Raw genomic sequence first — 26,582 nt, 5'->3', positions numbered from 1 at the left:
ACAGCCCGACAGTTAAAAGAAAATGCTTCACTTTGTTTTTGTATGAGGTAAATTTGTCGCAATACGACGGTGGGTCACAATGACTGATGGGTCAGAATGACCCGAAGATAACACAAGGGTTAAGGGCAGTGTTTGATATCATCTAACTGTACAACACACCAACGCATGGTGGTCTAGAAAAGACAGATTCGGAAAGTTTGTTTCTTCAACAAACACACATTGTTTTTGCACTTTTGTCCAAAAATTATGAATGCAGCAGATAATCGAGGACTGGAAGTGCACAATTGTTATGGTATTGCAATTGCAAATCAAATTAATATAGTATTGCACTGATTCTCTGTACTGTGAATTAGTATGTGTTTTACTGTTGCAATGTGTGTATGTTTATCCAATAAAACCATGAACATCACCAATAATTAAAGACTAAAAGGACCATTCGTCAGTTCAGTCCCATTTTGTTCAAATGTTCATACTTTTCTCACTACCATGGGATAACTGATAACAACTAAATAACACTGATAACAACTGATGACACTAGATTACACAACGATTAGGCATCTGTCAGTATGCGTGCATCATGGTGCACCATACATCTGCATGAAGCGCATCTTTGAAACCTTAACAGACTCAGAGACATCATGTAGAGTCTGCAGCCAGTTACAGTAAGATTCAGCCAGGAAACTTTGTAAATATTTACCGCTACGTGGAATATCCCTAAAAATATGTTATCTTTGTTCTGTGAATTTCGCAGGTGTCATGGAAACACAACGGTCAGTTGTATAACCAGCTACGGTATATAAAGGCTAAAACCAACCTTGCTTCCTCCGAAGACAATCATCATGAAGTTTGTGATCTTGGCTCTGTTTGTTGCTGGTGGTAAGAGAAAGTCAATATTGCAAAATAGTACACATTTAGTCCACTTCACATGCTGTATCTGCATAGCAGATACATATTTTATACTGAACAAAAACTATGCTCTCACAGCTTTTTCAACTTAACAAATCAACTGTGTGTGGTGTTTGTGTGTGTGGTGTGTGTGTGTGGTGTGTGTGTGTGGTGTGTGTGTATGTGTGTGGTGTGTGTGTGTGTGGTGTGTGTGTATGTGTGTGGTGTGTGGTGTGTGTGTGTGGTGTGTGTGTATGTGTGTGTGTGGTGTGTGTGTATGTGTGTGGTGTGTGTGGTTCCCAGCCTACGGGTGTGGCCTGCCCACCTTCCCCCCTGTCCTGACCAGGGTCGTCGGTGGCGATGATGTCCGTCAGCACAGCTGGCCTTGGCAGGTATGTTTACACCACCTCAACCTCAAACCTTCACTCCCAGAGTTTCCTTCCCAAAGGGGTGTGTTTCCTGTGTGTTCCAGGTGTCCCTGCAGTACAGGGGCAGCAGTGGCAGTTATCACCACACCTGTGGAGCCTCTCTGATCTCCAGCCAGTGGGTAATGACTGCTGCTCACTGCATCAGGTAATTCGAACTCACAGACATCACAGTGCTCCTGATTTGAGGTTGCGGGCCGGAAAGGCAAGTTGCAGGATCTCTCGATTGTGTGACAAATAACAAATAATAAAAATGTCCTACTTAGTTCAAGTTAAATTGCTCTTGTGGTACTTTCTAGGATATAATTATGCAAATCAGCAATGTGGGAATGTCACGTGAGCAAAGTATGTTCAGATGAAATATATATTTTACACATGTACTAAAAAGCATCCACTGGGATCTCCAACTGAAGGGTCTGAGCTATTGAGGTTCCGACTTCCTGAGGAGAAAACCACCACAGTTCCCTTCCACCTCTGACCCTTCCTGTGCGTGTTCCCTTCCACCTCTGACCCTTCCTGTGCGTGTTCCCTTCCACCTCTGACCCTTCCTGTGCGTGTTCCCTTCCACCTCTGACCCTTCCTGTGCGTGTTCCCTTCCACCTCTGACCCTTCCTGTGCGTGTTCCCTTCCACCTCTGACCCTTCCTGTGCGTGTTCCCTTCCACCTCTGACCCTTCCTGTGCGTGTTCCCTTCCACCTCTGACCCTTCCTGTGTGTGTTCCCTTGTGACTCTGCAGCAGTCGCAACACCTACAAGGTCTTCCTGGGCAAGCACAACTTGAAGAATGCCAATGAGGCCGGGTCCATGGGCATTGCTCCCGCCAAAATTATCGTCCACGAGAAGTGGGATTCTTACAGAATCCGGTGATTATTTGATTCGGTCCTCGTTAGTGAGTGATGGAGTGAGTGATGGAGTGAGTGAGTGATAGAGTGAGTGATGGAGTGAGTGAGTGATAGAGTGAGTGAGTGATAGAGTGAGTGAGTGATGGAGTGAGTGATAGAGTGAGTGATGGAGTGAGTGAACGAGTGAATGGGAGCGTGGCTGTGTCAGACGGAATGCCACATTAAAGCCGTTACATCCGTCAATGATGTCACCATCACAGTGTTTCACTTTAACTCGTTGCCCCCTCAGCAACGACATCGCCCTTATCAAGCTGCCCTCTCCCATCTCCTTCTCTAACACCGTCATGGCCGCCTGTCTTCCTGACTCTGGTGCCATCCTGGCCCACAATGCACCTTGCTACGTCACTGGCTGGGGACGCCTCTGGAGTAGGTGGCCAATCGTTTGTTCGTCGTTCGACTGCAAATACCCTGAGTGTAAAATGAGAATCAGAAACACTGAACAATTTGTTCCAACAAAAATGGAGATGTGTTTAGCGAGTTCCAGTGTGTGAATATTTATGGCCAACACACAGTTGCACATGTACGTGCAACACGATAATACTTATCGTGTTGCACGAGAATTTAGACAATTACAGATATTTATTCTTCCTTTCCTTCTCCATATCAACGTCTGAGCAAGTTACAATTGATGAGATACATATGTAGGCCTACAGCCAACAAACAATAATAACTGGTCAGCTCAGACGTTTCAAGACGTTCTCTGATCTGAGTTCTACCTGTTCTCCGGTACAGCTGGAGGCCCCATCGCTGACATCCTGCAGCAGGCTCTCCTGCCCGTGGTCAGCCACCCCAACTGCTCCAAGCCTGACTGGTGGGGCAGCCTGGTCACCAACGACATGGTCTGCGCCGGAGGAGATGGAAACCTGGCTAGCTGCAATGTGAGTCATCCTGCTTCCTACCTCAGTCCTGTCAGAACAACAGTACTGTGCAGTCAGTACAACCTTTCAGTGCTATACAATCAAGAAAACCTTTCAGAATTTTTTTTAGATGTGGACTGTTTATGCTTTTGTGGGGAAACTTTGTCGGAGAGTATTTCCTTGATAAAAAAAACAAAATTAATGGCTTCTGTGATTGTTGCAGGGAGGCTACAGCAGTGACTTCTCATGAAATACATACTTAACATAAAAAAACAAAATGTCCGCCTCTGTGGTTGTCAGGGAGACTCTGGCGGCCCCCTGAACTGCCAGAACTCCGACGGCTCCTGGGACGTGCACGGAGTGGTCAGCTTCGGCTCCAGCATGGGCTGCAACTACCCCAAGAAGGCCTCTGTCTTTACCCGCGTCAGTGCCTACATCCCCTGGATCAACAACGTGAGTGGAGGCCCCCTACCGTCCTGGACTTATCTACACGGCCCGGCCTACTGGAATCATTTTACTAGATCAAATCCAAATTTATTTGTATAGCCCTTTTTACAAGCAATGTCACAGAGGGCTTCACATACACCCATAGAACTGCCCCTCAACCAACCTAAACCCTCAAGGGTTTGATAGAGATGATAATGCAATGTGCATGTAGCTGTATTTACAGTGCATACTGAAATATTGCTTTTTATTTATTTTTTCTCAGGTGATGACGACGAACTAAGACGAGGATGTGTTTGACAGCTGTCAATTGATAAAAATTAAAATTAAAATTAAAAGTGAATTCACTGTTTTCTCTCATTTCTTTGTTAGTGCTAATGATGTAATAATAATAATAACAACACATCTAAATAAATGTGATATTTGTTTCACATGACTCTCACGGTGCACTTTGCCATTGTTTTCTTTTTAATGGTGATATTTTTCATAACACCATCTACACAAAAGCTTATGTATGTAGGCCACCCCTCAAACACTGTGTACTACTAAACAGACACTATCTAGTTACTTTAAAATATGCCAAACTTAAAGATGCTGTAAAGCAAATTCCATGATTTGCTTCTCAGTACAATTAGTGAAATTAGTTCCTGAAAGCATGTGCAAAGCGCGAAAACTTTGTCGCACTGAAATGTGGAGTTAGACCGTGGAACAGTTTCTCTCCCGTTTTCAGCTCAGGTTTTGTATAGGCAGGGCAAAAACCCAACCTATCCACGTCACAGCGACCTATCTACATTGCATTCTGTTACTCAGCTGGTACATTTACATTACATTACGTCATTTAGCAGACGCTCTTATCCAGAGCGACTTACAGTAAGTACAGGGACATTCCCCCGAGGCAAGTAGGGTGAAGTGCCTTGCCCAAGGACACAGCGTCAGTTAGCATGACCGGGAATCGAACTGGCAATCTTCGGATTACTAGCCCGACTCCCTCACCGCTCAGCCACCTGACTCCTGGTACGACGCAAAGACAAAGTAATTAATAAATAAAACACTCAGAGACTGCAGGTAGGTCTGTTCTGATATCTGCAATTGATTTAGCTAGTGTTGCTGTTGTTGCTAAATTCAATAAATTCAAGGGGGCGGAGCTTCAGCTCCTTCAGGCGACACGCCCCCCTGTCTCAAGCAGAGAAGACTGCTGATTTTCTCACGATTTCAAAGCCTAATTTAACATACTTGTCTGTGGGTTTTTTTTCATTCGAATTGGATGGGTAGTTAACAACACATTCTTCTGTGGTGTGATGAACTTAAAACTAATTTTTAATTCCATTTTACAGCATCTTTAATTGAAAAGGACAACATTAAGACACCTACATTTACATTTAAATTGAGAATGTTTATTAATTTCTACATAAAGTTTTTCATAAATCCCTCTTACATTTATTATGGCCAACCTACTGAAGGATTAAGTTTCTCTAATTAAATTATTAGGCCTTTGTAGATTTCAAAACATAAGCTATTTATTTATCTGTGAGCTGCAGCTATCGTGAACCACATGGTGTCTGTTTTCAAAGTGTGGATTGATCCAGCATTTATAAAGTATTATATATATCTTGTATTTATCATATTGCTATGATTTGGCAATGACAAATCTTGTGTTTTGCAAAAGTTTGCTGGTTCAGTATTTGAGGAAAATGTTTTCACGTTTCTATAGAATAGTGGAATACAATAAGGCACATTTGATATATTTTTTAGCTTTTTTGGAGTGAACATTTTCAATATATGCAAATAGTCCCTTCTTTTACAGCAGTCAATCTGCTCTTAAAATCCAATCAGAATAATAGTGATTTCACCTGGCTAGAACTAGTTCACACTTTCCCCTGTGGTGATGATATCAGTCATTTTGTGGCTAGCACTGGTCCATCTTGGACACTTAAACAGGATTCTAAGTGCATCATTGTATGCCACTTTTATCTTCTTTATCTCTGCTTTACTGTAGCTGCACCATAGGTGAGCTGTATACCGTGGAGTACAGTATGCTCTAAAAAGAGATGTTTTAAGTTACACAGAAGTACACATATGAAATTTGCGTGCCGGCATATTTCGTAAACTGAAACTTAAACAAACACGTACATATTCACACGCAGTTTATCTATTCCATGACACCTGTGAATTTCGCATAGGGTGTAACAGTTACGTAAGTGTTCTGGTAGCTTATGGGGTTACCATATATATATAAGCTCATTCTCAGCTAAACTCCGCAGAAGAGAGGCACCATGAAGTTGATGATTGTTGCTTTGCTTGTCGCTGGTGGTAAGATATCATACAACTGAATATATAAACAAAATATCTGAGAAAGGAAACAGGGTATCTCCTTAATTAAGTAATTTGGGAAAACATCAAATGTAGATAGTTGATAACAGGGGTCAGATGGCTGAGCGTAACATATATATTAAGATATATTAGTTATACGATGATACTGTACATCTGTAGTGTAGCGTCCTTTTTTGGCCACTGTAAAGCAACGTGTGTGTGTATGTGTGTGTGTGTGGGTGCATGTGTGTGTGTGCATGTGTGTGTGTGTGTGCATGTGTGTGTGTGTGTGTGTGTGTGTGCATGTGTGTGTGTGTGGGTGTGTGTGTGTGGGTGCATGTGTGTGTGTGTGTGTGTGTGGGTGCATGTGTGTGTGTGTGTGTGTGTGGGTGCATGTGTGGGTGCATGTGTGTGTGTGTGTGGGTGCATTTGTGTGTGTGTGTGTGTGCGTGTGTGTGTGTCAGCCTACGGGTGTGGTGTGCCCTCCTTCCCCCCCTCCACAAGCAGGGTGGTGGGCGGAGTGGACGTGCGTGAGCACAGCTGGCCATGGCAGGTACGTTCACTTCTCTCCTTGTCTCTTTCAATCAGACGCAGAGTCAACTGACAATATCAATTAGATTTAAAAGAAGGAAATATATATATATATATAGTCCATTAAATTTACATCGAATTTGCCTACGACATTCTGGCAACATAGTATAACACAAAAAATGAAAACATAGCCATTCTTCCTAGCTAGTGAGATCTTGAGTCTCCTGCCAGATGGCTGCTGGAAGACTGAGTGAAGGGGGTGGGTGGGGTCATTGTAGACCTGGGTTGCCTTTTTGGTTATGGTTATTTGTATAGATTCTGTATGGAAGCAAAAAAAAATAATATAAAAAAAGCATTGAATACTTAATACTGAAATGTAAACACCACCGAATTTGTTGGTTTTGAATTCACCTCTTTAAAATTGATAAATGAATTTATTTTAATGTAAAAACTTTTTTGATCCAAACATTGAAAGAATGAAAGAATTCAGATGGCACTGAATTTCTGAACCTTGAATTTTTTTTATCAGATTTTTTTGACATTGGAACAAATTCTTATTCAACTTTAAAAAGGTGAATTCAAAACCAACAAATTCAGTGGTGTTTACATTTCAAGATCAAGTATTCCATGCCTTTTCAAATTCAAAACATTATGCCACTGATTTGCTTCCATCGTTCTCTCGTCTCCCAACTCTGAGTCTTGGCAACAAAACCCTGTTTTCTTCCATACTTATTTCTGTGTGTTTCAGGTGTCCCTCCAGTACGACCTCAGTGGTTTCCACCACTGCTGTGGTGCAACTCTGCTCTCTGAGGAGTGGATCATGACTGCTGCTCACTGCATCACGTAACAACAAAAACAACCAAACAACCAACTCTCCAATCTGAAACTGTTCAGGCTTAATATTGAGTTGCTAACTCGTTTTGCGTGTTGTGTCTATGCAGTTCAGGCCGCATTTACAAGGTCTATCTGGGCAAGCACAGCCTGAAGGATGAAGAGGCTGGTTCTGAGTTTATCAGTGTCGCTAAGGTCATCTACCACCCGAAATGGGATTCCTCAAGAGGCATGTGAGTTTCCGAACACCCTCCTCTTGAGCAGAATGCCTTCTGTAAATACAAATGCAGGTTCAAATATAAGTATGATGGATAGATGGATAAATGAAAGAAGGAAGGAATTTGTGATTTATACTTGAGCTGAAGTGTATGTATTTACATATAAACTCTTATTTAAACAATGCTTAGTAATCCCTCCTTCCCCCTGCTATGACCCTTCAGTTACGACCTTGCCATGCTCAAGTTGAGGACCCCTGTCACCTTCTCTGACTCCATCAAGCCTGCCTGCCTTCCCAAGTTCGAGCAGATCCTGCCCCATGACACACCCTGCTACGTCACCGGCTGGGGACGTCTCTCCAGTAGGATAACCATTCATTAATCACAGCCAATCATTTCACTTCATACCCGCCCAGAGACGGGTCATTATCATCAGTAAATTGACTGTAAAACCCTGGATTGCATATTAGTCCTCAAAGGTGTGACCAGTTTTGTGTCTGGTAAGATAAAATGCTTCCACACATATCCTCGATAAATTCTAGTGGCTCAGTATTAGAATCAGATTCTTTTTTTTTGTTTTGATTTCTTTATTTAAAAGGACAACGCACACTAATCAACATGAGCACAGAGTTCAACATGTAAATGTGCCAGATTTAGCCATACAGGCTCATTTTCATCTTCAGTCCCTAGCAGGTTGATGGCTTAAAACAATAGATAGGTTACAACAATAACAACAACATAAACATAAAACAAGAAACACATAGGCATAGACAAATAAAATGACACAGCCACTATTCCAGATCATGACAGCTAGCCGGTTAATGCCATGAGAAAAACATAACACAAGTAGCATACAGTAGAAAGTAGGTAAAAGTGGATAGACACACATTAGAACACAACAACCACACAGAAGCACACACAGAGACAATACAATTCTGGTGTGTTGCCCTGAACCTGTTCTGTAGCAGTAGAGATGAGACCTGAGGGTTGAACTTCTGTTCTGTTCTGGTAGCCAACGGAGCCGGGGCTGACATCCTGCAGCAGGCTCTGCTCCCCATCGTGGAGCACGCCACCTGCAAGAAGAACGACTGGTGGAGCGGTCTGGTGACGGACAAAATGGTCTGCGCAGGAGGAGATGGGGAGCGCAGCGGCTGCTTTGTGAGTCTTAATATTAATAATAATACATTTGTTATGCACCTTTCATGTACTCAAAGCACTAGCCTTATCTACTCATGACCCTCTTTCAGAGAAACACACACTGTCTTTTTCTTAAAAGGGGGTCTTGGGGGTTATGAGGCAGAACTGTGGGTTATATTTTGAGGGGTTTGCTAATGAAATAATTTTAAACAAACAATATCAATAGCGTCAACAAAATGTACGAACAGTGGCTTAATTCCTTCTGTTGTTGTTTCTGGCAGTGACTGGCTATGAACTATTTACTTAATTAAAACAAAACAAAATGGCTGCCCTCTGTGGTTGTTAGGGAGACTCTGGTGGCCCCCTGAACTGCCAGAACCCTGACGGCTCCTGGGCGGTTCACGGTGTGTTCAGCTTCGGATCTGGAGAGGGGTGCAACGTCGTCAAGAAGCCCTCCGTCTTCACCCGCATCAGCACCTTCGTTGACTGGATAGATGATATCTTAAATCCCCCAAAACGTGTGTCATAAAATGGTTTAACATATATATTAAGATATATTAATTATATGATGATACTGTGTACAGTATGTAGTGTAGCGTCATTTTTTGGCCACTGTAAAGCAACATGTGTGTGTGCATGTGTGTGTGTGCGTGTGTCAGCCGACGGGTGTGGTGTGCCCACCTTCCCCCCCTCCACAAGCAGGGTGGTGGGCGGAGTGGACGTGCGTGAGCACAGCTGGCCATGGCAGGTACGTTCACTTCTCTCCTTGTCTCTTTCAATCAGACGCAGAGTCAACTGACAATATAAATTAGCTTTAAAAGAAGGAAATATATATATATATAGTCCATTAAATTTACATCAAATGGAAATTTGCCTTCGACATTCTGGCAACATAGTATAACACAAAAAATGAAAACATAGCCATTCCTCCTAGCTAGTGAGATCTTGAGTCTCCTGCCAGATGGCTGCTGGAAGACTGAGTGAAGGGGGTGGGTGGGGTCATTGTAGACCTGGGTTGCCTTTTTGGTTATGGTTGGTTGTATAGGTTCTGTATGGAAGCAAATCAGTGACTTGAAAAGTATTGAATACTTAATACTGAAATTTAAACAGCACCGAATTTGTTGGTTTTGAATTCACCTCTTTAAAATTGATAAATGAATATATTTTAATGTTAAAAAAAAATTGATACAAAAATTCAAGGTTCAGAAATTCAGGTTGCTCAAATTTGAACTGTAAAATTCAAATCCCCAAAATTCTATAAAACAAATCCAAGCTTCAAAAATTCAAATACACTGGTGAAATTCAGATTCCGGTCAAATTGATTTTTGGGATCTGACTTTTGCTATTGAATTTGCGCAACCTGAATTTCTGAACCTTGAATTTTTGTATCAGATTTTTTTTACATTGGAATAAATTTATATTTCAATTTTAAAGAGGTGAATTCCAAACCAACAAATTCGGTGTGTTTACATTTCAATAAATTACATTTAAGTATTCAATGCCTTTTCAAATTCAAAACATTATGCCACTGATTTGCTTCCATAGTTCTCGAGTTGCAAATAGCACATCTCCCAACTCTGTGTCTTGGCATCATAAAGTTGAACATAACCCTGTTTTCTTCCATACTTATTTCTGTGTGTTTCAGGTGTCCCTCCAGTACGACCTCAGTGGTTTCCACCACAGCTGTGGTGCAACTCTGCTCTCTGAGGAGTGGATCATGACTGCTGCTCACTGCATCACGTAACAACAAAAAACGACCAAACAACCAACTCTCCAATCTGAAACTGTTCAGGCTTAATATTGAGTTGCTTACTCTTGTGTGTTGTGTCTATGCAGTTCAGGCCGTATCTACAAGGTCTATCTGGGCAAGCACAACCTGAAGGATGAAGAGGCTGGTTCTGAGTTCATCAGTGTCGCTAAGGTCATCTACCACCCAAAGTGGGAGTCCTCAAGAGGCATGTGAGTTTCCGAACACCCTCCTCTTGAGCAGAATGCCTTCTGTAAATACAAATGCAGGTTCAAATATAAGTATGATGGATAGATGGATAAATGAAAGAAGGAAGGAATTTGTGATTTATACTTGAGCTGAAGTGTATGTATTTACATATAAACTCTTATTTAAACAATGCTTAGTAATCCCTCCTTCCCCCTGCTATGACCCTTCAGTAATGACCTTGCCATGCTCAAGTTGAGGACCCCTGTCACCTTCTCTGACTCCATCAAGCCTGCCTGCCTTCCCAAGTTCGAGCAGATCCTGCCCCATGACACACCCTGCTACGTCACCGGCTGGGGACGTCTCTCCAGTAGGATAACCATTCATTAATCACAGCCAATCATTTCACTTCATACCCGCCCAGAGACGGGTCATTATCATCAGTAAAATAACTGTAAAACCCTGGATTGTATATTAGTCATCAAAAGGTGTGACCAGTTTTGTGTCTTGTAAGAGAAAATGCTTCCACACATATCCTTGATCAATTCTGGTGGGTTAGAATTTAGAATCAGATTCTGGTGTGTTGCCCTGAACCTGTTCTGTAGCAGTAGACCTCTGGGTTGAACTTGTTCTGTTCTGGTAGCCAACGGAGACAACACAGACATCCTGCAGCAGGCTCTGCTCCCCATCGTGGAGCACGCCACCTGCAAGAAGAACGACTGGTGGAGCGGTCTGGTGACGGACAAAATGGTCTGCGCAGGAGGAGATGGGGAGCGCAGCGGCTGCTTTGTGAGTCTTAATATTATTAATAATAATAATACATTTTATTTGTTATGCACCTTTCATGTACTCAAAGCACTAGCCTTATCTACTCATGACCCCCTTTCAGAGAAACACACACTGTCCTTTTCTTAAAAGGGGGTCTTGGGGGTTATGAGGCAGAACTGTGGGTTATATTTTGAGGGGTTTGCTAATGAAATAATTGTAACGAACAATATCAATAGCGTCAACAAAATGTACAAACAGTGGCTTAATTCCTTCTGTTGTTGTTTCTGGCAGTGACTGGCTATGAACTATTTACTTAATTAAAACGAAACAAAATGGCTGCCCTCTGTGGTTGTTAGGGAGACTCTGGCGGCCCCCTGAACTGCCAGAACCCTGACGGCTCCTGGACGGTTCACGGTGTGTTCAGCTTTGGATCTGGAGAGGGGTGTAACATTTTCAAGAAGCCCTCAGTCTACACCCGCACCAGCGCCTACGTTGACTGGATCAATAGAGTGAGTGGAGGCCCCTTACAGACCTCAACACTCAATACTTCTTGTTCTGCAGATGTTCCCTGTATAGTTTAGTTTAGTACCATAGTAGGCTATACATGCATTTTTTTCTGTACCAAAGGGCTTTTGTAGGATTTAAGTGACATTATTTGTGGTTAGCTATCATATGTATTCATATCGTATCATATTCATATCATATAGCTCATATCAATGTTGTCATTTCCTAACATTATCATTCATTATATTCATTCATGGTATTCATTCTGTTATTTCTCTCCAGATCATGACCCAACATTAAAGAGTGGATCTACCGCATTCCTTCTGTTAATTAGGTTCGCATCAAATAAATACATATTTTGTGCAGTTTCTGAGTCTCTTTGTTTAGGCTACACACCATTGCTCAAAAGTCAAATTATTTTTTTATGTAACTAGAGAGGGTACAATTTCTTGGGAAATTGTAGGGTGTGCTTGCTTGCGTCGGTTGCACAGGGGTCCGTTTTTTAATGACATTTAAAAAAAAATATATATATATATTTCTGTATATTTTATATAAAAATGCATAGGGGCCTACTTATTATTTATAAAAATTACATAGATTTAAAAGCATCTTTTTTTTGCTGCTCATTTACAACTCAAAATACGAGTTAAGTGTAGAATGAAATAGATGTCTTCTCATTTCACCTGCAAGAGGCAGCCTCATCGTTGAATCAAAACGAATAACTGTGGCAGACCGGTGTAAAAATTGACCTAATCTCTATGACTTAACCCTCGTGCTGCCTTCGGGTCACATGACCCAAAGGTTCATAACGAACCATCGTTGTGTTTACCCAATTTTACCCAATACAAAAACAAATACAAATAATTTTCTTTTAACCATTCCAATGTGGGGGGTCTGAGACAGCCCGACAGTTAAAAGAAAATGCTTCACTTTGTTTTTGTATGAGGTAAATTTGTCGCAATACGACGGTGGGTCACAATGACTGATGGGTCAGAATGACCCGAAGATAACACAAGGGTTAAACGTCCTTTTAAGTTTTTCCCTTCTCGTGATATTTTAAGGAATTTAGCCTACTCATATTGCATTCATTCATAAATAAAGAACCCCCTTTGAAGATTATTGTACGACGTTACCGGCAGTAGAAGATGGAATCGCGATTCAAACAGTACCATCTGCTAACTGAAAGTATGCCCCCAAAAACGTAAATAAGATTGACATTTATTTAGTGGAAAATCGCTTTCATAAAAAGCTCACTGGTAGCGATCATTGTCAGTAACAACGCCAAGTGCGATATAGCCCTGTGTGGAGAAGCTGCCCCGGTAAATTGTACTACTACTGTAGACTCACTCAGTACGGTACAGTACTAGACTACTGCTGTGTTCGTCTTGGTAGCGATTGCGTTGGTTGAATTTGATTTAACGTTCCGTTGTACGGTTTAGGCTGAAATTAATTATTTTCATGAACAGATTGACAAAGTTTAGGCTGTGGCAATGAAGTTAAGGTTAGTAGTTAGATAGATTTTTGATTTAAGTAAGGGGAGTGCCGAACATGTTCTGTCGCCGTTTGACTTCCTACAGCTGTGTACTGTAATGTTTTTGTAGTGTCTCGCGTAGGCTACAGCGTTTCAGTGAGCAACACTGGTTTGAAACCACAGGTAATGATAATTTCACCCACAAATCGTTTACTTGTAATGTAATGTCATAATAAATCCTACAACGAAAATGTATTTGTGAGGAATGTTTATTTTAACGATTGAAAACAGATGCATCATAGACCACTGTAGCATGTGTTGCCCGGGCAACAGAGGCTAATGTCATGATGCTAATACTTCAGTGACATAGTAGACTGTTTCCGAAAGTAGATGTACTTCCTTAATAAAATCAGCTTGTATTGTACATTACACGTCACAATTGTGTGTCATATCACAAAGTAAAATTAGTAAATAGTTATCACCCTGGCCTCTTTGCTTGTGGCGTTTCTGCAGCTGCCTTGCAGTAAAGCAGTTAGCTTAGCTATCTCCCAGAAGTTAACGAGCTGCTAAACTAATGTTCTGCTAGAGGTAGTCACGCGAGTTTTCGTGACGTTAGTGACGTAAGTAGCGTCATTGACTGTGGCTAGCAAGTTAGCCACCGTTAGCTTCACTTTTCGCCACAAAACCTTAATTTCCACTTAAACCATGCAACGGAACGTAAATCCCAATAGAAGCAACTCAATCGCTACCAAGACGAAACTTTTGACACCTAGGTTGTCTATGTAGGCCAAATATTGACTGAGTTTTAGGGGGGCAAAAAGAATAATAAAAATAATATATATGTGAGAGAACAAACTGTCAGCTTTCCAGTGTCCTAGCTATAATACATTTGGCAGGACAAAAAAAATAGATGTCAATTTGGTCAGTTCTACACTCCAGTGAGTTACGGTCTTTTGCCTTTACATTTAAATTTAGTCATTTTTAGCAGACGCTCTTATCCAGAGCGACTTACTGTAAGTACAGGGACATTCCCCCTGAGGCAAGTAGGGTGAAGTGCCTTGCCCAGGGCACCATGTAACTTTTTGTGAGCATTTCTGCCTGTTTTGTAATATATGTGTCTAATATTTCTATACTAAAATAATATCGGTATTATAAGTATTATAACTATGATGATTTTTCAGTTGGCTATTTTTTGGTGCCCCCTCAGGAGTTGGTGCCCTACGCACAGCGCGTAGTGAGCGTTATGGGAGCGGCGGCACTGGCTACTACTAGACTACACAAACACTGTTTTTGACATTATTTTAACATAACATTTTGATCGAACGAGTTGTAACAAAGTACTCACATTAAGGAAAGTTAGGACTGCGTTCATAACGTGATGTAACATTTTAGTTGACATTGTCCAGGGCCCCTTAGATGGCATGTGCCCCTGGGCAAGTGCCCAGTTGCCCTAATGGTTAATCCGGCCCTGGCCTTGCCCAAGGACACAACGTCATTTGACATGTCCGGGAATCGAACTGGCAACCTTCAGATTACTAGCCCGATTGTAGGGCAGCATTGCTCAAAAGTCAAAACCCCGTTGGTACTGGTGTCTCGGTTTGTGTGTAGGCCTATCCACTCGGGTCTATTCTACACCTACCTCACCCGCCATCATGTGACGAAAGGGAGGGCGGGCTCCGGTGTGTTTCCATGGCGCTGGCGAAATACAATCCGCAGTCCGAAGTATTGACAGTGCAACTTTCTGAGCTCCAGAGTGGCTTTGAATATTTTATAGCACGTCCTGAATTCAAGTTTTCAGCAACAATCGTGAAAGATGATACTAACAAAATGGTTTGTTTTGAGCAAGGATACATAGTTGCTGTGTCCATATCCTACATTATCGCCGTATCTTCACATTAGTCACGGTAAGCTCACACCTGAAAATAATTACTCTAAGACTGATGACCACATTAGTGACATACAGTCCAAATATTGAACCTGTGACGAAACATATATACCATGTATTTTTAGTTTTAATGTAAGAACGTTTGTTGACGTGTGACGTGAGGGCACTAGTTTCTTTGTGACAGATGAAGGGGTACCTGAAAACCTCGGGGTGGGTGTTCAAACTCGAGCCCAAAACCACGACTGTAGGAAGACAAGGGGATTGTGATTTATGTTTGCAGGTAAGTTTGTTAAGTTTAGTTTCATAATATAGGTAGTCTACATTCAGCCTGTTCCACTACTGAACAAGTTCCAATACACCATAGTTACTTACAATTATGATCTTAGTTTACCTCTGAAATAGTTAGCCAACATAATAATAATAATAATAATACAATATTAAACATCCAAACATTTGATGACAGACAATATTCTTCATGGGTGGCCTACATAAAACCACAAGAGACATTCTCAAACCAGTATATTATTCACTGCCTGTCTTGTCATTACGAAAGTTGTTAAAGTGAATAGGCTACATCAAGTAGGCTAGCCTAAGCCTATAGCCTAGGATTTGACACCAACACTATGTAGTGCAAACATTTAGGGTGTAGTTAGGGTTGGGAAACTAATAATAATAATACATAAACATGAATCTGAATCCGTTTACACTACCAGTCTACAACCAATGTTAATGGAAACAGCTTGAAGTGTCCATTTAACCGACAGAATGGAGGAGTTGATGAGCACCACGCCCTTATCGAGTGGAGCGACTCCGAGCGCTGCTTTGTCCTCAGTGACTTGAACTCCGCCCACGGCACCTACGTCAACGGTTGCCGTATCCACAACGCCGCCGTGCGGCTAAGCCGAGGGGACGAGCTGCACTTTGGCTACGGAGGCTCCACCTATCAGCTGGCTGTGGACATCCCTTCTCCGGTATGGTGATTTATGAGTTTTAAGGGATCTGTTAAGACCCCATACATAGATAAGGAACTGTTGAAAGTTTGTTTCCTTGTGGCGACCGAGATAGATGCAGTCCTGGAAGTGATGTTTTTGTAGGTCTCTTGTGTGGCGTATATCTCTCTCTTTCCCCCTCACTCTCTCTCTCCCCCCCCCCCCCTCCCTGCCCCCTCTCTCCAGCTCCTCTGCCCTCCGATGAATGACCGCCCCTCATATCAGAGCTCCCTACAGCTGATAGAAGAGCCCACCCTCGCCCCCTCGCCCTCCCCCCTGTCCCCCTCCCTATCCTCCTCTGCTGCCCAGCTCCCCTTCCTGGCCCCCCAGTCCTCTGCCCCCGTGGCCTGGGTGTGGGGGGGCTCCTCTGTGACCCCGCGGCCCCCCAGCAGAGCTCGCCCAGCCAGTGCGGGAGCCAAGAGGGTGGGGAAGCAGACCGCGGAGAGAGGGACCGCTCCTCGTAGACCAGGTATCAGAGTTTAGCTTCAGGCTAACTTCCTTGTTCCTGGGTGTGTCAGGGGCATCATGGGAGATGGGGTGTGTGGAGTAGGGAGTGAGCTGTGACTGTTGTTGCAGGAAGCTGGACTGGGAACACAGAGAAGCTCAGACAGAGTGGGCCCTCTGAGAAAGTCGAAGTGAACTCCCCAGGTTCTCAGACCCTGCAGCACCTCTTACAAGAGAAGGTGGGCCTCAGTGTGGCTGTAGAATCCTTTAGCAAATTTGCAGCAGAATTTATAACCTCTCTCCCTCCCTTTTGCTCTTCTCCTCCCCACCTCCCTTCTGCTCTTTTCCTCCCTCCCTTCTGCTCTTCTCTTCCCCTCCTCCCTCCCTCCCTTCTGCTCTTCTCCTCCCCTCCTCCCTCCCTCCCTTCTGCTCTTCTCCTCCCCTCCTCCCTCCTTCCCTTCTGCTCTTCTCCTCCCCTCCTCCCTCCCTCCCTTCTGCTCTTCTCCTCCCCTCCTCCCTCCCTCCCCTCATCCGCTGCCAGGAGGAGAGGCTGTTGAGGCTGGGGGATGAGCTCCAGCGCCTGGCTGTGTTTGAGGGCGAGTCCCTGAGGAAGGACGGGGTGATTGCTGGGCTCCGAGACGAGGTGTCTGCCCTGAGGCATCAGCTGACCCTTAGCCAGGCCCAGCCGGAGATCAAACACAGACTACGCTGTCTGGAGAGGGACATCAACGACAAGAAGGAGCAGATCCAACGGCTCAAGGAGCAGGTGGGCTCCTGATTTTATCTGTGTTTGTTTTATCTTGAACAGAAACGCTGTTGTAGAAGCCTGATTAGTTTTCGGTTACGGTTTCGGTTCATTGATTTGACGTGTGTTTTAGATGCTGGAGGTGCAGCAGAGCTCTGTGGAGATGTCCAGGCGCTCTGTGACGGAGAAAGACCTGAAAATCTGCAGTCTGAGAGGTCAGATGGACAGACTGAAGAGGGATGGCAGCACTGCCTCAGGTTTAGTGTGTGTGTGGGTGGGTGTGTGTGTGTGTGTGTCGGTGCTTGTGGGTGTGTGAGAGAGTCTCGGCATGTGTACATGTGTGTGTCTGTGTGTCTTCACAGCATTTTCATGCAGCGGTAAGTATAGTATTTCTCAGTGTTTCTCTCTGTTTCCCCTCCTCTGCCAGGCGTGGTGGCGAGCCTCCAGAGAGACCTGGCCTCCAGGGACAAGCAGACTCTGAATCTGGCCTCCGAGGTAGACAGACTCCGACAGGACACCAGAGCCAAGGACATCCAGCTGGGTTCTAACGCCACCAAGGTCCACCCCTTTACCCCTGTGCGTCTCTGACATTCAGATTGAACCCAGCTCTAGCTTTTATCTCTCTCTCTCTCTTTTCGGCCTTCAGTTCACCAAAATGACCAAGAGGCACCAGGATGAGCTGGCTGTCTATCAGAATGAGGTGTCAACTTTGAAGAAGGTATTTTTTTTTTTTGTCTCCCCCGGCTTCACTGAGAAACGTCAATGTCTGCTGGAAACAAACAGATAGTCAGACAGGGAGACAGACAGAGGCAGACAGACAGAGACAGGGAGACAGACAGGAATACAGACAGATGAGAAATTGGACTCTTTTACTTGATGGACAGAGCATTGAGAACTTGGAGGGCTCTTCGAGGGAGAGGCAGAGGTGTCTGGAGCAGTGCGTTCTGGAGAAAGCCGCTTTGAAAAGCAGGTTTGAGAAAGAATTTGAGGTGAGTCATTCCTGTCATGATGGGGTAAACACATTACGAGGGACATGGCAGTCTTTCCATACTTCCTGTCAGACATTTACAAACTTCCTTCCGGGTCTTGGTATGTCTAGGAGGAAGCTTCCCTATTGGCTGCAGCCGAGAGGCAGAGGGATCAGCAGAGAGGCCAAGCTGAGCTGGTGGAGAACAGGGTAACACCTGCTCTTACATGGTTTAGACTTCTTCCAGGAGTGTGGACTACAGATGGAGTCCTTGATAAGTGTGGATTTTTTTTTGACTTTTTTTGTTTGTGGTTGCAGGTTGAGCATTTTCGTTGCGAGCTGCTAAAAGCGTTACATGTTGATGATGTGGACTCCACTTCCCATGATGCCTTGTCAGACCAGCAGGTCAGTAAGAACATAGAGAAGATGAATCTGAGCAAGTGAGGGATTTATAAACTAGACGGTTTGGGGTGCCAGAGTCGGAGGAGCTGATGCCAAATGAGCAGAAGCCCTGACACAGCGACCCAGGTTTGATTCCGGCTCAGGACGTTTCTGCATGTCTTCCCCTCTCTGTCTCCCCAACATTTCTTGTCTATTTCTAACTGTTTCTGTACAAAGATGAAAGCTGAAAACAATATTTTCATAACTAAAAAACCTTTTTTTTTTACGCAAAAACAATGCACTTCTGATCCTTGATTTCCGGCGCACTCTTTCGCTTTGAATGAAAGCATCTGGCAAGTGAAACGTATCGGGGGGGTGTTACGTGTGCAGGTGCTGGAGCTTCTGACGGAGGTGCTGGAGCAGAGGAAGGTTCTGGAGACAAGGGCAGCAGAGCTGGAGCACCAGCTCACAGAGAGAGACCGTGCTGCAGGACACACAGAGACACTGAGGACCAGACTAGAGTCCTGCCAGGTACCACCATATATCAACACTTTATATTTGTAATATATATTGTTTAATAAAAATGGTAGTTCACATAGGATTAGGATTATTTACATATGATTCGTTTTTGTTTAGCAGACCCTTTTATCCAAATTAAGATTGAAATTATTACTATTTTGGTGGATTTCTGTCTTAACTTTCTCCAGAGTCTTGTCCAGGAGGCTGGTTCCTCAGACGCCCTGCAGAGGGCGATGTCTACCCTGCAGGAGGAAGAGGAGGGTGTGTGTCCAGGTCTGGCCTGGGTACAGGCCTCCGTACTCTCTCTGCTGGGGGCCCACCATGCCCTTCTACAGTCCACCAGCCAGATCCTGCTGGAGGCTGGCGTAGAGAGTCCTGGAGACAGAGGTGGGGAGGGAAAGCTGGAGGGGGTTTGAATCCAGTATTTTGTTCACCTATTGCACTTCAGTTTTAGTCAATACAGCTTATGATCATCTGAATGTATGAAATGACATGTAATGTAAGATTAGATCAGTCAAAATTAGTCAAATTAGATTAGTCAGTAAAGAAAAGCTGTTTTTTTGTGTGTGTGTTTGAGCATGTACAATGTGAAACATCCACTGAGGAATTTGAATCAGATGTTTTATTTTTGTCTACTGATCAATACTGGGAAGTTCTCATGAAGTAACTCACAATCAATGCCACTTTACATCTGTGATCCACAGGAGTCCTGATTGATATTCAGGCTTTGAGCCAGGAGTATCTGAGCTGCAAGGCAGAGCTGCAACAGGTGAAGGTAGGTGTGTGAGCGAGACTCTCAGGGCCAGAGAGAAGACAAAACACATCTCTCTGGCTGGACTCATAAAGCGGCCAGGGGTGGCTACCATAGGTCAGCATTTCTCAATCCTCTGGATCCCCTGCCCGGCATGTTCTAGATGTTTCCCTGCTCCAACACACCTGGCTCAAACGACTGGGTCGTTATCAAGCTCAGCAGAAGCCTGAGAAACAACCCAGTCAGTTCTTATAGGAGTGTTGGAAGAGGGAAACATCTACAACATGCCGGGAAGCCTGAGGTCCAGGGATGAGGAAACAGAGGAGTGTGTGTAGGTCACAGAGGAGTGTGTGTAGGTCACACAGGAGTGTGTGTAGGTCACAGAGGAGTGTGTGTAGGTCACAGAGGAGTGTGTGTAGGTCACAGAGGAGTGTGTGTAGGTCACAGAGGAGTGTGTTCTGGGCAGGTTGAGCTGGAGGAGGTGAGCGGGAGGGAGGGGCAGAGCAGAGAGCTGCTGGACCAGCTGACCTCGGCCACAGAGCAGCTGGAGGAGCTGAAACAGCAGGTAGGAGTTAAATTTTACATTACATTTACATTTAGTCATTTAGCAGACGCTCTTATCCAGAGCGACTTTACAGTAAGTACAGGGACATTCCCCCGAGGAAAGTAGGGTGAAGTGCCTTGCCCAGGGACACAACATCATTTTGCACGGCCGGAAATCAAACCGTCAATCTTCTGATTGATAGCCTGATTCCCCCTACATGTATTAACTTAGCAGATGCTTGTTTCCACAGCCACGGGAAGATATTGCGTATTCTAAGAGTAGGATCATGTGTCTTGATACATGATGAATTGCAATGACTTGCTTTTGAAACTGCGGATGTACAGCATTCAATGTGAACTGGAAACCTGTGTTAACTGTTCCTGGTCTTTGTGTCAGGTGGCGGTAGGGCAGCAGGAGGAGGAGGCGAGGCAGAGGGAGCTGGAGGACCTGAGGGGGGAGGTGGAGACACTCAAACAAGCTCAGGTGAGGGGGCCAGAGGCTGGGACGGCTTGACCCGTCAGACGGTGTGGCACATCGTCATTCATGTTTACTACATTTCCCAGAGTGCCCTGCAGGAGGAGACCCGTAACCAGGAAGCCGAGGTGCGCACCAAGCTCCGGGAGGAGGTGGCCCAGAGGGAGGAGGAGTGTCGGGGGAGGGTGAGGGAGGCAGAGGAGAGGGGGAGGGAGGTGGAGAGGGAGCGCTACAGGGTGCAGGAGGAGGAGTACAGGGAGCAGGTGAGGCAGCACGCCCACACCATCGTGGCCCTGGAACAGCGCTGGGTGGAGAGGGCACACACAGCCCGGAGCCTGGAGGAGGAGAGGAGCACTCTGAGGGAGCAGATTAGAGGTAGGGGAGGGGAGGGGAGGGGAGGGGAAGGGAAGGGAAGGGAGGGGAGGGGAGGGGAGGGGAGGGGAGGGAAGGGAAGGGAAGGGAGGGGAGGGGAGGGGAGGGGAGGGGAGGGGAGGGGAGGGGAAGGGAGGGGAGGGGAGGGGGGGTCTGTCTGTCCCCTGTTGTTGTTTGGCTGACTGTCTGTCTGTCTGTCTGTCTAGACGGCCGTCTGGCCAGTCATCTTGCCTGGTGGGTGTTTGTGTAGCTGGCTGGTTTCAGGCCCCATCTGTATGAAAAGGTCCTAGCTTGGCATCTACCTTATCCTTGCCATATGGAGAATTGATTGTCTGTATTGCATTTGGTATTCTGAGTCTGTATATTGGTACTAGTTTATAAGTATTGCCCAACATGTTTTTCACCATAACTGAAGAATTTAAGTGTTCGGTTTATTATATTAAATTACCATAAGTATCACTTTGACTTTGTGGTGATTGTCACAAGCTTATGTGATGATACTTGTGTGTCACTAGATGGCAGTGATTTGCAACACAAAGGTATGAGCTGTGCAAATGAAAACTAGACTAGTGAGAGAGTATGATCATTTACATCTAAACATGTTAATATCGTTTGTGTAATGGTTTCACCCCAGATCTGGAGGGGAAGCTGGAGAGGAAGGAGGTCGAGGCGAGGGGGAGTCCATCTGAGACCACAAAACTAACAACCCTGGAGGAAACCATCACATCACTGAGGTAAACTATCACCTCACAGAAGTCAACGATGACATAATTGAGGTAAGCTATCATCTCACAGAAGTCAACTATGACATCACTGAGGTGAGCTATCATCTCACAGAAGTCAACTATGACATAATTGAGGTAAACTATCACCTCACAGAAGTCAACTATGACATAATTGAGGTAAGCTATCACCTCACAGAAGTCAACTATGTCATCACTGAGGTGAGCTATCACCTCACTCGGGTAAACACCTTACTAAGGTAAAAAAAGTTCCTATGAAGCGCTAATCAAACTAAGGCTTCAACCACCGACTTAAATAGTGCAGAAACCAATACAGGAGACACTGATTGCATCCTACATAAAGGAGTGGGATCTTCCCTGTAGTCCCACGAACAGCCCAGCCAAGCCCCACCTCCTGAATCATTCATCAGAAGGGCAGTATCATCATGAGTCATGGTTTGCTTACATAATCTCTCCAAATCATGCATGATCCTCATAGGGATCAGCCTTAGGATTACCAGGATTACTTTTGATGTCCGAGACTCACTTACTTGAAATCTGAAGTCTTGGTATCCCTGTGTGAATGGCTGTTTGGCTATAGTCTGAAGACGAGCAATTACACAAATTAAATTCTAGGGGGTTCTGCGAAGGACATTTATCACTGAGACAGACTAGAGAGAAGTTCTATCCATGTGATAAACCTCCTCAAATATTAGATTAGAGGTGCTGACAGTGTCAACATCTACTTTAGAAGGTCATATGTTCATACATCTCAAATACTCTCGATGTGTCTGTGTGTGACGTGTTTGCTTGAACAGATCTGTCCATGCGCCTGCCTGTGCGGATCAGTGCTGAAATTCATACCTAACATGGTCATAACGTGCTCCAAAACAGTATTTTTTTATTAAATTAATGCCTTGTTCTCTCTCCCTCTCTATATTTTTCTCTCTCACGCTCTCTCTCTCTCATCCCCATTCTCTGTCTCTTTCCCTCTATCTTTCCACCCCTTCCTCCATCTCTCTCTCTCCATCTCTCCCCTCGTCTCCCCAGGGCTCAGTTGGCCCAGTCTCAGCTGGAAGCATGCAGCCAGTGTGACATCATCGGGGCCCTGAGGTGTAACCTGGCCACAGCTACCGCCAGGATCTCAGACATGGCAGGTGCTGTCTCACACGCCAGCCACACCCTCCCAGCAAGCATGTGACACGCTGTTTAGTTTGGGGATTGGGAATGGTTAGAACACATAACAAATATTTGTTGAACATTGTACCACAGACTAAGATTTCATTTTTTTTTTGTGTGTGTGTCTCCTCCCGTGTGCGTGTGTGTGTGTGTGTGTGTGTGTGTGTGTGTGCGTGCGTGTGTGTCTCCTCCCATGCCTGTGTGTGTGTGTGTGTGTGTGTGTGTGTGTGCAGGGCAGCTCAGTGAGCAGCAGAAACTGGAGGTGGAGCAGCACAGGGCCCTGGTGGAGGACCAGAGGGTCGGACTGAGCACGCTCACTCACAAGCTGGCGATGATGTCACAGCTGCTGGAGCAGAAAGGGGAGGAGCTGACCACTGTGAGGGCGGAGCTTAGGTAGGAAGCTGATAGAAATATGGAGCAGAGATTATTGCACCAGACTATCTCCATACATACACTGCCGCTTTATGTCTCCCCAGCTGTGGCACTAGAGATTCATAGATAGGGGGGCAAAACCTCTTATAACCAGGGGTCTGGTTATCCCATACTCCCCTAGTATTTTTTAAGCAACCAAAATGTCTTTTCATCATGTATTTTTAGCAAGCTCGTAGGTTCGATTTAAGCTTTGGTAGGGACATCAGTAGTTAAGGTACGTCCCTATACCTCAACATCAACTGTGAGAAAACAAAAAGGCCAAGTCAGCGTGATAATGTACACAAAGTAACACAAGTTCGACCAACAAACACCTCCATACTTCATAAGCATTCCCCAGCCCACCGCCGTGTTCTTCTGTGTGCTGGGTCCTGCCAGGCAATGCCAGGTGGACTTGGAGAAAAAGGTCTGTTCTGAGAGAGCGGACCAGGAGAGAACGCAGAACCCTGAGGAGAACCGGGCTGTAGCCCGCCTGCCCCAGCACACCAAGGTAGGCGGAACGTCTCTGCAGAGCCACAGGAGGAATGACGGCGTAGTCCTGAACAGCCCCAGGTCTGTGGTGATGTCGTAGCTCAGCGGAGGCAGGAGGAAGGCTGTCGTCGCTGGGTCTACCAGCCAGTCTGAACAGGATCTGATAACCATCTCTTTACTGCGGTACCACACCTCCAGGCTCGGTCCCATCCATTGTTGCGCACTGGAAGAACGACTCTCATTTTCTCCCTCTTGCTGTGATGCGGTGTGGTGACAGAGTAGAGTTATGTCCTCCCCCCCCCCCTGTCCTCCCTCCTCCCTCTCTTCTATAGGATGAAGACAAAAAGCTCCAGGCCCTCAGTGTTTGCCTGCGCTACACCACTGCAGAAGAACACAACTGCATGGTTTCAGACTGTGGCAGCTATATGAGGAAGCCTGCAATGAGTCTCGCCCACGCTGTGTCAGAGCCATTTGTAGATTATATTCACATGAACATAAATCACTTTGCAGTTGCTTACACTATCGGTACAATGCTAGAGCATACACATACACTTCTATTTTGAATATATATCATAATCCATCATCTCCCACCCCCACCCCCAGTTATTGTTGTCACCAGCTCTCTGGAGAGCCTACAATCTCTAGCGGAGAGCAGACAGTCAAGTGACATTTTGTGCTATCAGCGGGGGGTGCATTCCAACTTTCTGACTCACACCAGGGAGACACAATAGCTGTCTCTGTAGCGCCGAGCGTGGTTTATGTGGTCACCCACAGATTTGCAAGTGAAGGACACTCGGGCTGCAGTGTAGCGTAACTGACACAAACAGCCCTGTGAGACGAGTCCAGAAGTGTTTATGTATATTTGGAATTTCAGTAATGCAGAACACTTTCTGTCGCTTGTTTGGGCTTACTTTAAGCCACAGTGGACAGATTTGAGCCAATCTTAAGAGACAGAAAACATAATCTAGGATTCGTAAATCCTCTCCCAAAACAGCTGACCCCGTTGTCAGGGAGGGAGTAAGCTTCTGCTCGAAGGTTTTGAGACTCCCTAACCCCCCCCGTCCCTTACACCACCAAAGATGTACATCCCACTCTGTACACTCAGAAGATGTAACCAGATAACCCAAACAGAGAGTCTTCCTTGTGCTTTAGACAGCTCATCTCCTGACTAAATGTAAAAAATGTAAATCTCCTCCATGCAATTACCGCCACCTCCCACTTCCTGTTTCTCCAGGATGTGGCTACTCTCTCCATGACGGGGGAGCTGGCCCAGCAGGGGTCAAAGTGCCGAGGTCACCGTCACGACAAGGTCATCCAGCAGCAGAGGGAGGCCCTGGAAGAGATGCGAGCCAGGATCCGAGCCCTGCAGCAGACGCTACCGATGAGCAAGCAAGGTCAGAGGGCAACATCTCGTTCCTGCTGCTTTCCTCTGCTCTCGTCTGTCCTGGCGTAACTCTGTGGTCCTGCCGCGCTGACTGTAGGGCAGTCTGGCCAGCAGGGGGTGCTGAAGAGGCAGCAGAAGGGTGAGACCGGACAACTCAGTTTCCAGAGGTCTCCAACGGCAACAGGCTTCCATACATCAACAGTACGACGCCAACTGCTTCTAGAACACTGCTGTGTCACAGTCAGCTGTGGAATTCAGTGAATGCACACGATAATAGAACCCAGCCCAGCTTGTTGTCTAATGCAGACATGGTGAATGTTTCAGTGTCCTCTGTGTAATTGGATGTAATGTCCTCCTAGAATGGCTGGCCACAGGCCCCTGGACAGTTGGGGGAGGAGACCCTGGAGCGCATAGCCAGACTGGACCTATTAGATGCCCTGGATCTCAGCGAGAGGACTGTGAGTATGGGAGCATGCTGGGAAACCACGATAGCTCGCTGTAGTCAGACACTGAATCTTCTCTGTCTCCCTCTCTCTTTCTGTCTCTCTCTTTGTTTGTCTCTCCTCTCTCTCTGTCTTTGTGTCTCTCTCCCTCTGTCTGTTTCTCTCTTTCCTCTATCTTACTCTTTCTCCCCCCCCCCCCCCCCCTCTTCACCACCCAGTACCTGGACTTGGCGCGGGCCCTGTGTGAGGCTCTGGAGCTGAGCGAGGCCCAGCTGGAGGGGTGCCTGTCCCTGCAGCACCTGCCCCAGGAGGAGAGGACCCTCCTGGGCTCGCTGCGGCAGCACGACCTGGAGCTGCTCCGCAGCCGTATGATCCTCCAGCACAGCCAGGCCCAGCGCAGGGACGCCCAGCTGCAGGAGCAGGGCCGGGTGATCAGCTCTCTCAGGTCAGGGAGGCCAGCCCACAGGGCCAAAGCCTGGAGGATCTGTTTGTTTGTTTATAGCTTTGGCCTTTTGCCAGCGTTTAATTATTGATAGGACAGTTGGAGAGAGAGAGGAAAGCAGGGAGAGAGAGAGAGGGTGGGGGGGGTGGAAATGGTTTCAGTCGGTTTCGATGCCAGGCCCCTGTGAATGGTACGCTCTTACTCAGTGAGCTTTAGGGGAACCCCCAAG

At 45.5% G+C, this 26,582-nt stretch overlaps 4 protein-coding genes across 5 annotated transcripts; all 4 read left to right on the top strand.

The window, feature by feature from the left end:
• Positions 1 to 751: 751 nt before the first annotated feature.
• On the top strand, positions 752 to 3,948 carry LOC134019358 (chymotrypsin-like elastase family member 2A). 2 transcript variants are annotated; one of them, XM_062460186.1, is made up of 8 exons: positions 752 to 876; positions 1,189 to 1,277; positions 1,358 to 1,458; positions 2,050 to 2,172; positions 2,441 to 2,577; positions 2,944 to 3,089; positions 3,369 to 3,521; positions 3,778 to 3,948. In XM_062460186.1, exons 1-8 carry the CDS (start codon positions 840 to 842, stop codon positions 3,793 to 3,795), a joined length of 804 nt encoding a protein of 267 aa, XP_062316170.1. In that variant the 5' UTR covers positions 752 to 839; the 3' UTR covers positions 3,796 to 3,948. The 2 variants fall into 2 exon arrangements, with proteins under 2 accessions (XP_062316170.1, XP_062316169.1); XM_062460185.1 differs by having other exon boundaries at positions 2,047 to 2,172.
• A 1,824-nt stretch (positions 3,949 to 5,772) lies between these two features.
• LOC134019357 (chymotrypsin-like elastase family member 2A) lies at positions 5,773 to 9,080 on the top strand. Its single transcript, XM_062460184.1, has 7 exons — positions 5,773 to 5,822; positions 6,287 to 6,375; positions 7,102 to 7,196; positions 7,295 to 7,417; positions 7,625 to 7,761; positions 8,412 to 8,557; positions 8,883 to 9,080. Exons 1-7 carry the CDS (start codon positions 5,786 to 5,788, stop codon positions 9,063 to 9,065), a joined length of 810 nt encoding a protein of 269 aa, XP_062316168.1. The 5' UTR covers positions 5,773 to 5,785; the 3' UTR covers positions 9,066 to 9,080.
• A 9-nt stretch (positions 9,081 to 9,089) lies between these two features.
• On the top strand, positions 9,090 to 12,109 carry LOC134019355 (chymotrypsin-like elastase family member 2A). Its single transcript, XM_062460181.1, has 7 exons — positions 9,090 to 9,284; positions 10,182 to 10,276; positions 10,373 to 10,495; positions 10,703 to 10,839; positions 11,113 to 11,258; positions 11,594 to 11,746; positions 12,024 to 12,109. Exons 1-7 carry the CDS (start codon positions 9,102 to 9,104, stop codon positions 12,039 to 12,041), a joined length of 855 nt encoding a protein of 284 aa, XP_062316165.1. The 5' UTR covers positions 9,090 to 9,101; the 3' UTR covers positions 12,042 to 12,109.
• Positions 12,110 to 14,898: 2,789 nt separating this feature from the next.
• On the top strand, positions 14,899 to 26,280 carry fhad1 (forkhead-associated (FHA) phosphopeptide binding domain 1). Its single transcript, XM_062460551.1, has 26 exons — positions 14,899 to 15,116; positions 15,282 to 15,377; positions 15,862 to 16,068; positions 16,273 to 16,555; positions 16,663 to 16,769; positions 17,072 to 17,296; positions 17,409 to 17,490; positions 17,703 to 17,833; positions 17,922 to 17,993; positions 18,160 to 18,264; positions 18,375 to 18,452; positions 18,561 to 18,647; positions 19,014 to 19,154; positions 19,331 to 19,529; positions 19,847 to 19,917; positions 20,057 to 20,134; positions 20,360 to 20,458; positions 20,834 to 20,920; positions 21,001 to 21,286; positions 21,918 to 22,017; positions 23,056 to 23,162; positions 23,418 to 23,577; positions 23,992 to 24,103; positions 25,319 to 25,669; positions 25,828 to 25,926; positions 26,130 to 26,280. The coding sequence occupies exons 2-24, from the start codon at positions 15,282 to 15,284 to the stop codon at positions 25,535 to 25,537; spliced, it is 3,132 nt and encodes a 1,043-aa protein (XP_062316535.1). The 5' UTR covers positions 14,899 to 15,116; the 3' UTR covers positions 25,538 to 25,669; positions 25,828 to 25,926; positions 26,130 to 26,280.
• Positions 26,281 to 26,582: the final 302 nt, after the last annotated feature.

This window comes from Osmerus eperlanus, chromosome 4, assembly GCF_963692335.1.
Source record: "Osmerus eperlanus chromosome 4, fOsmEpe2.1, whole genome shotgun sequence".
NCBI lineage: Eukaryota > Metazoa > Chordata > Actinopteri > Osmeriformes > Osmeridae > Osmerus > Osmerus eperlanus.
The sequence above is the reverse complement of the archived record's forward strand: the minus strand, read 5'-3'. Positions and strand labels throughout refer to the sequence as shown.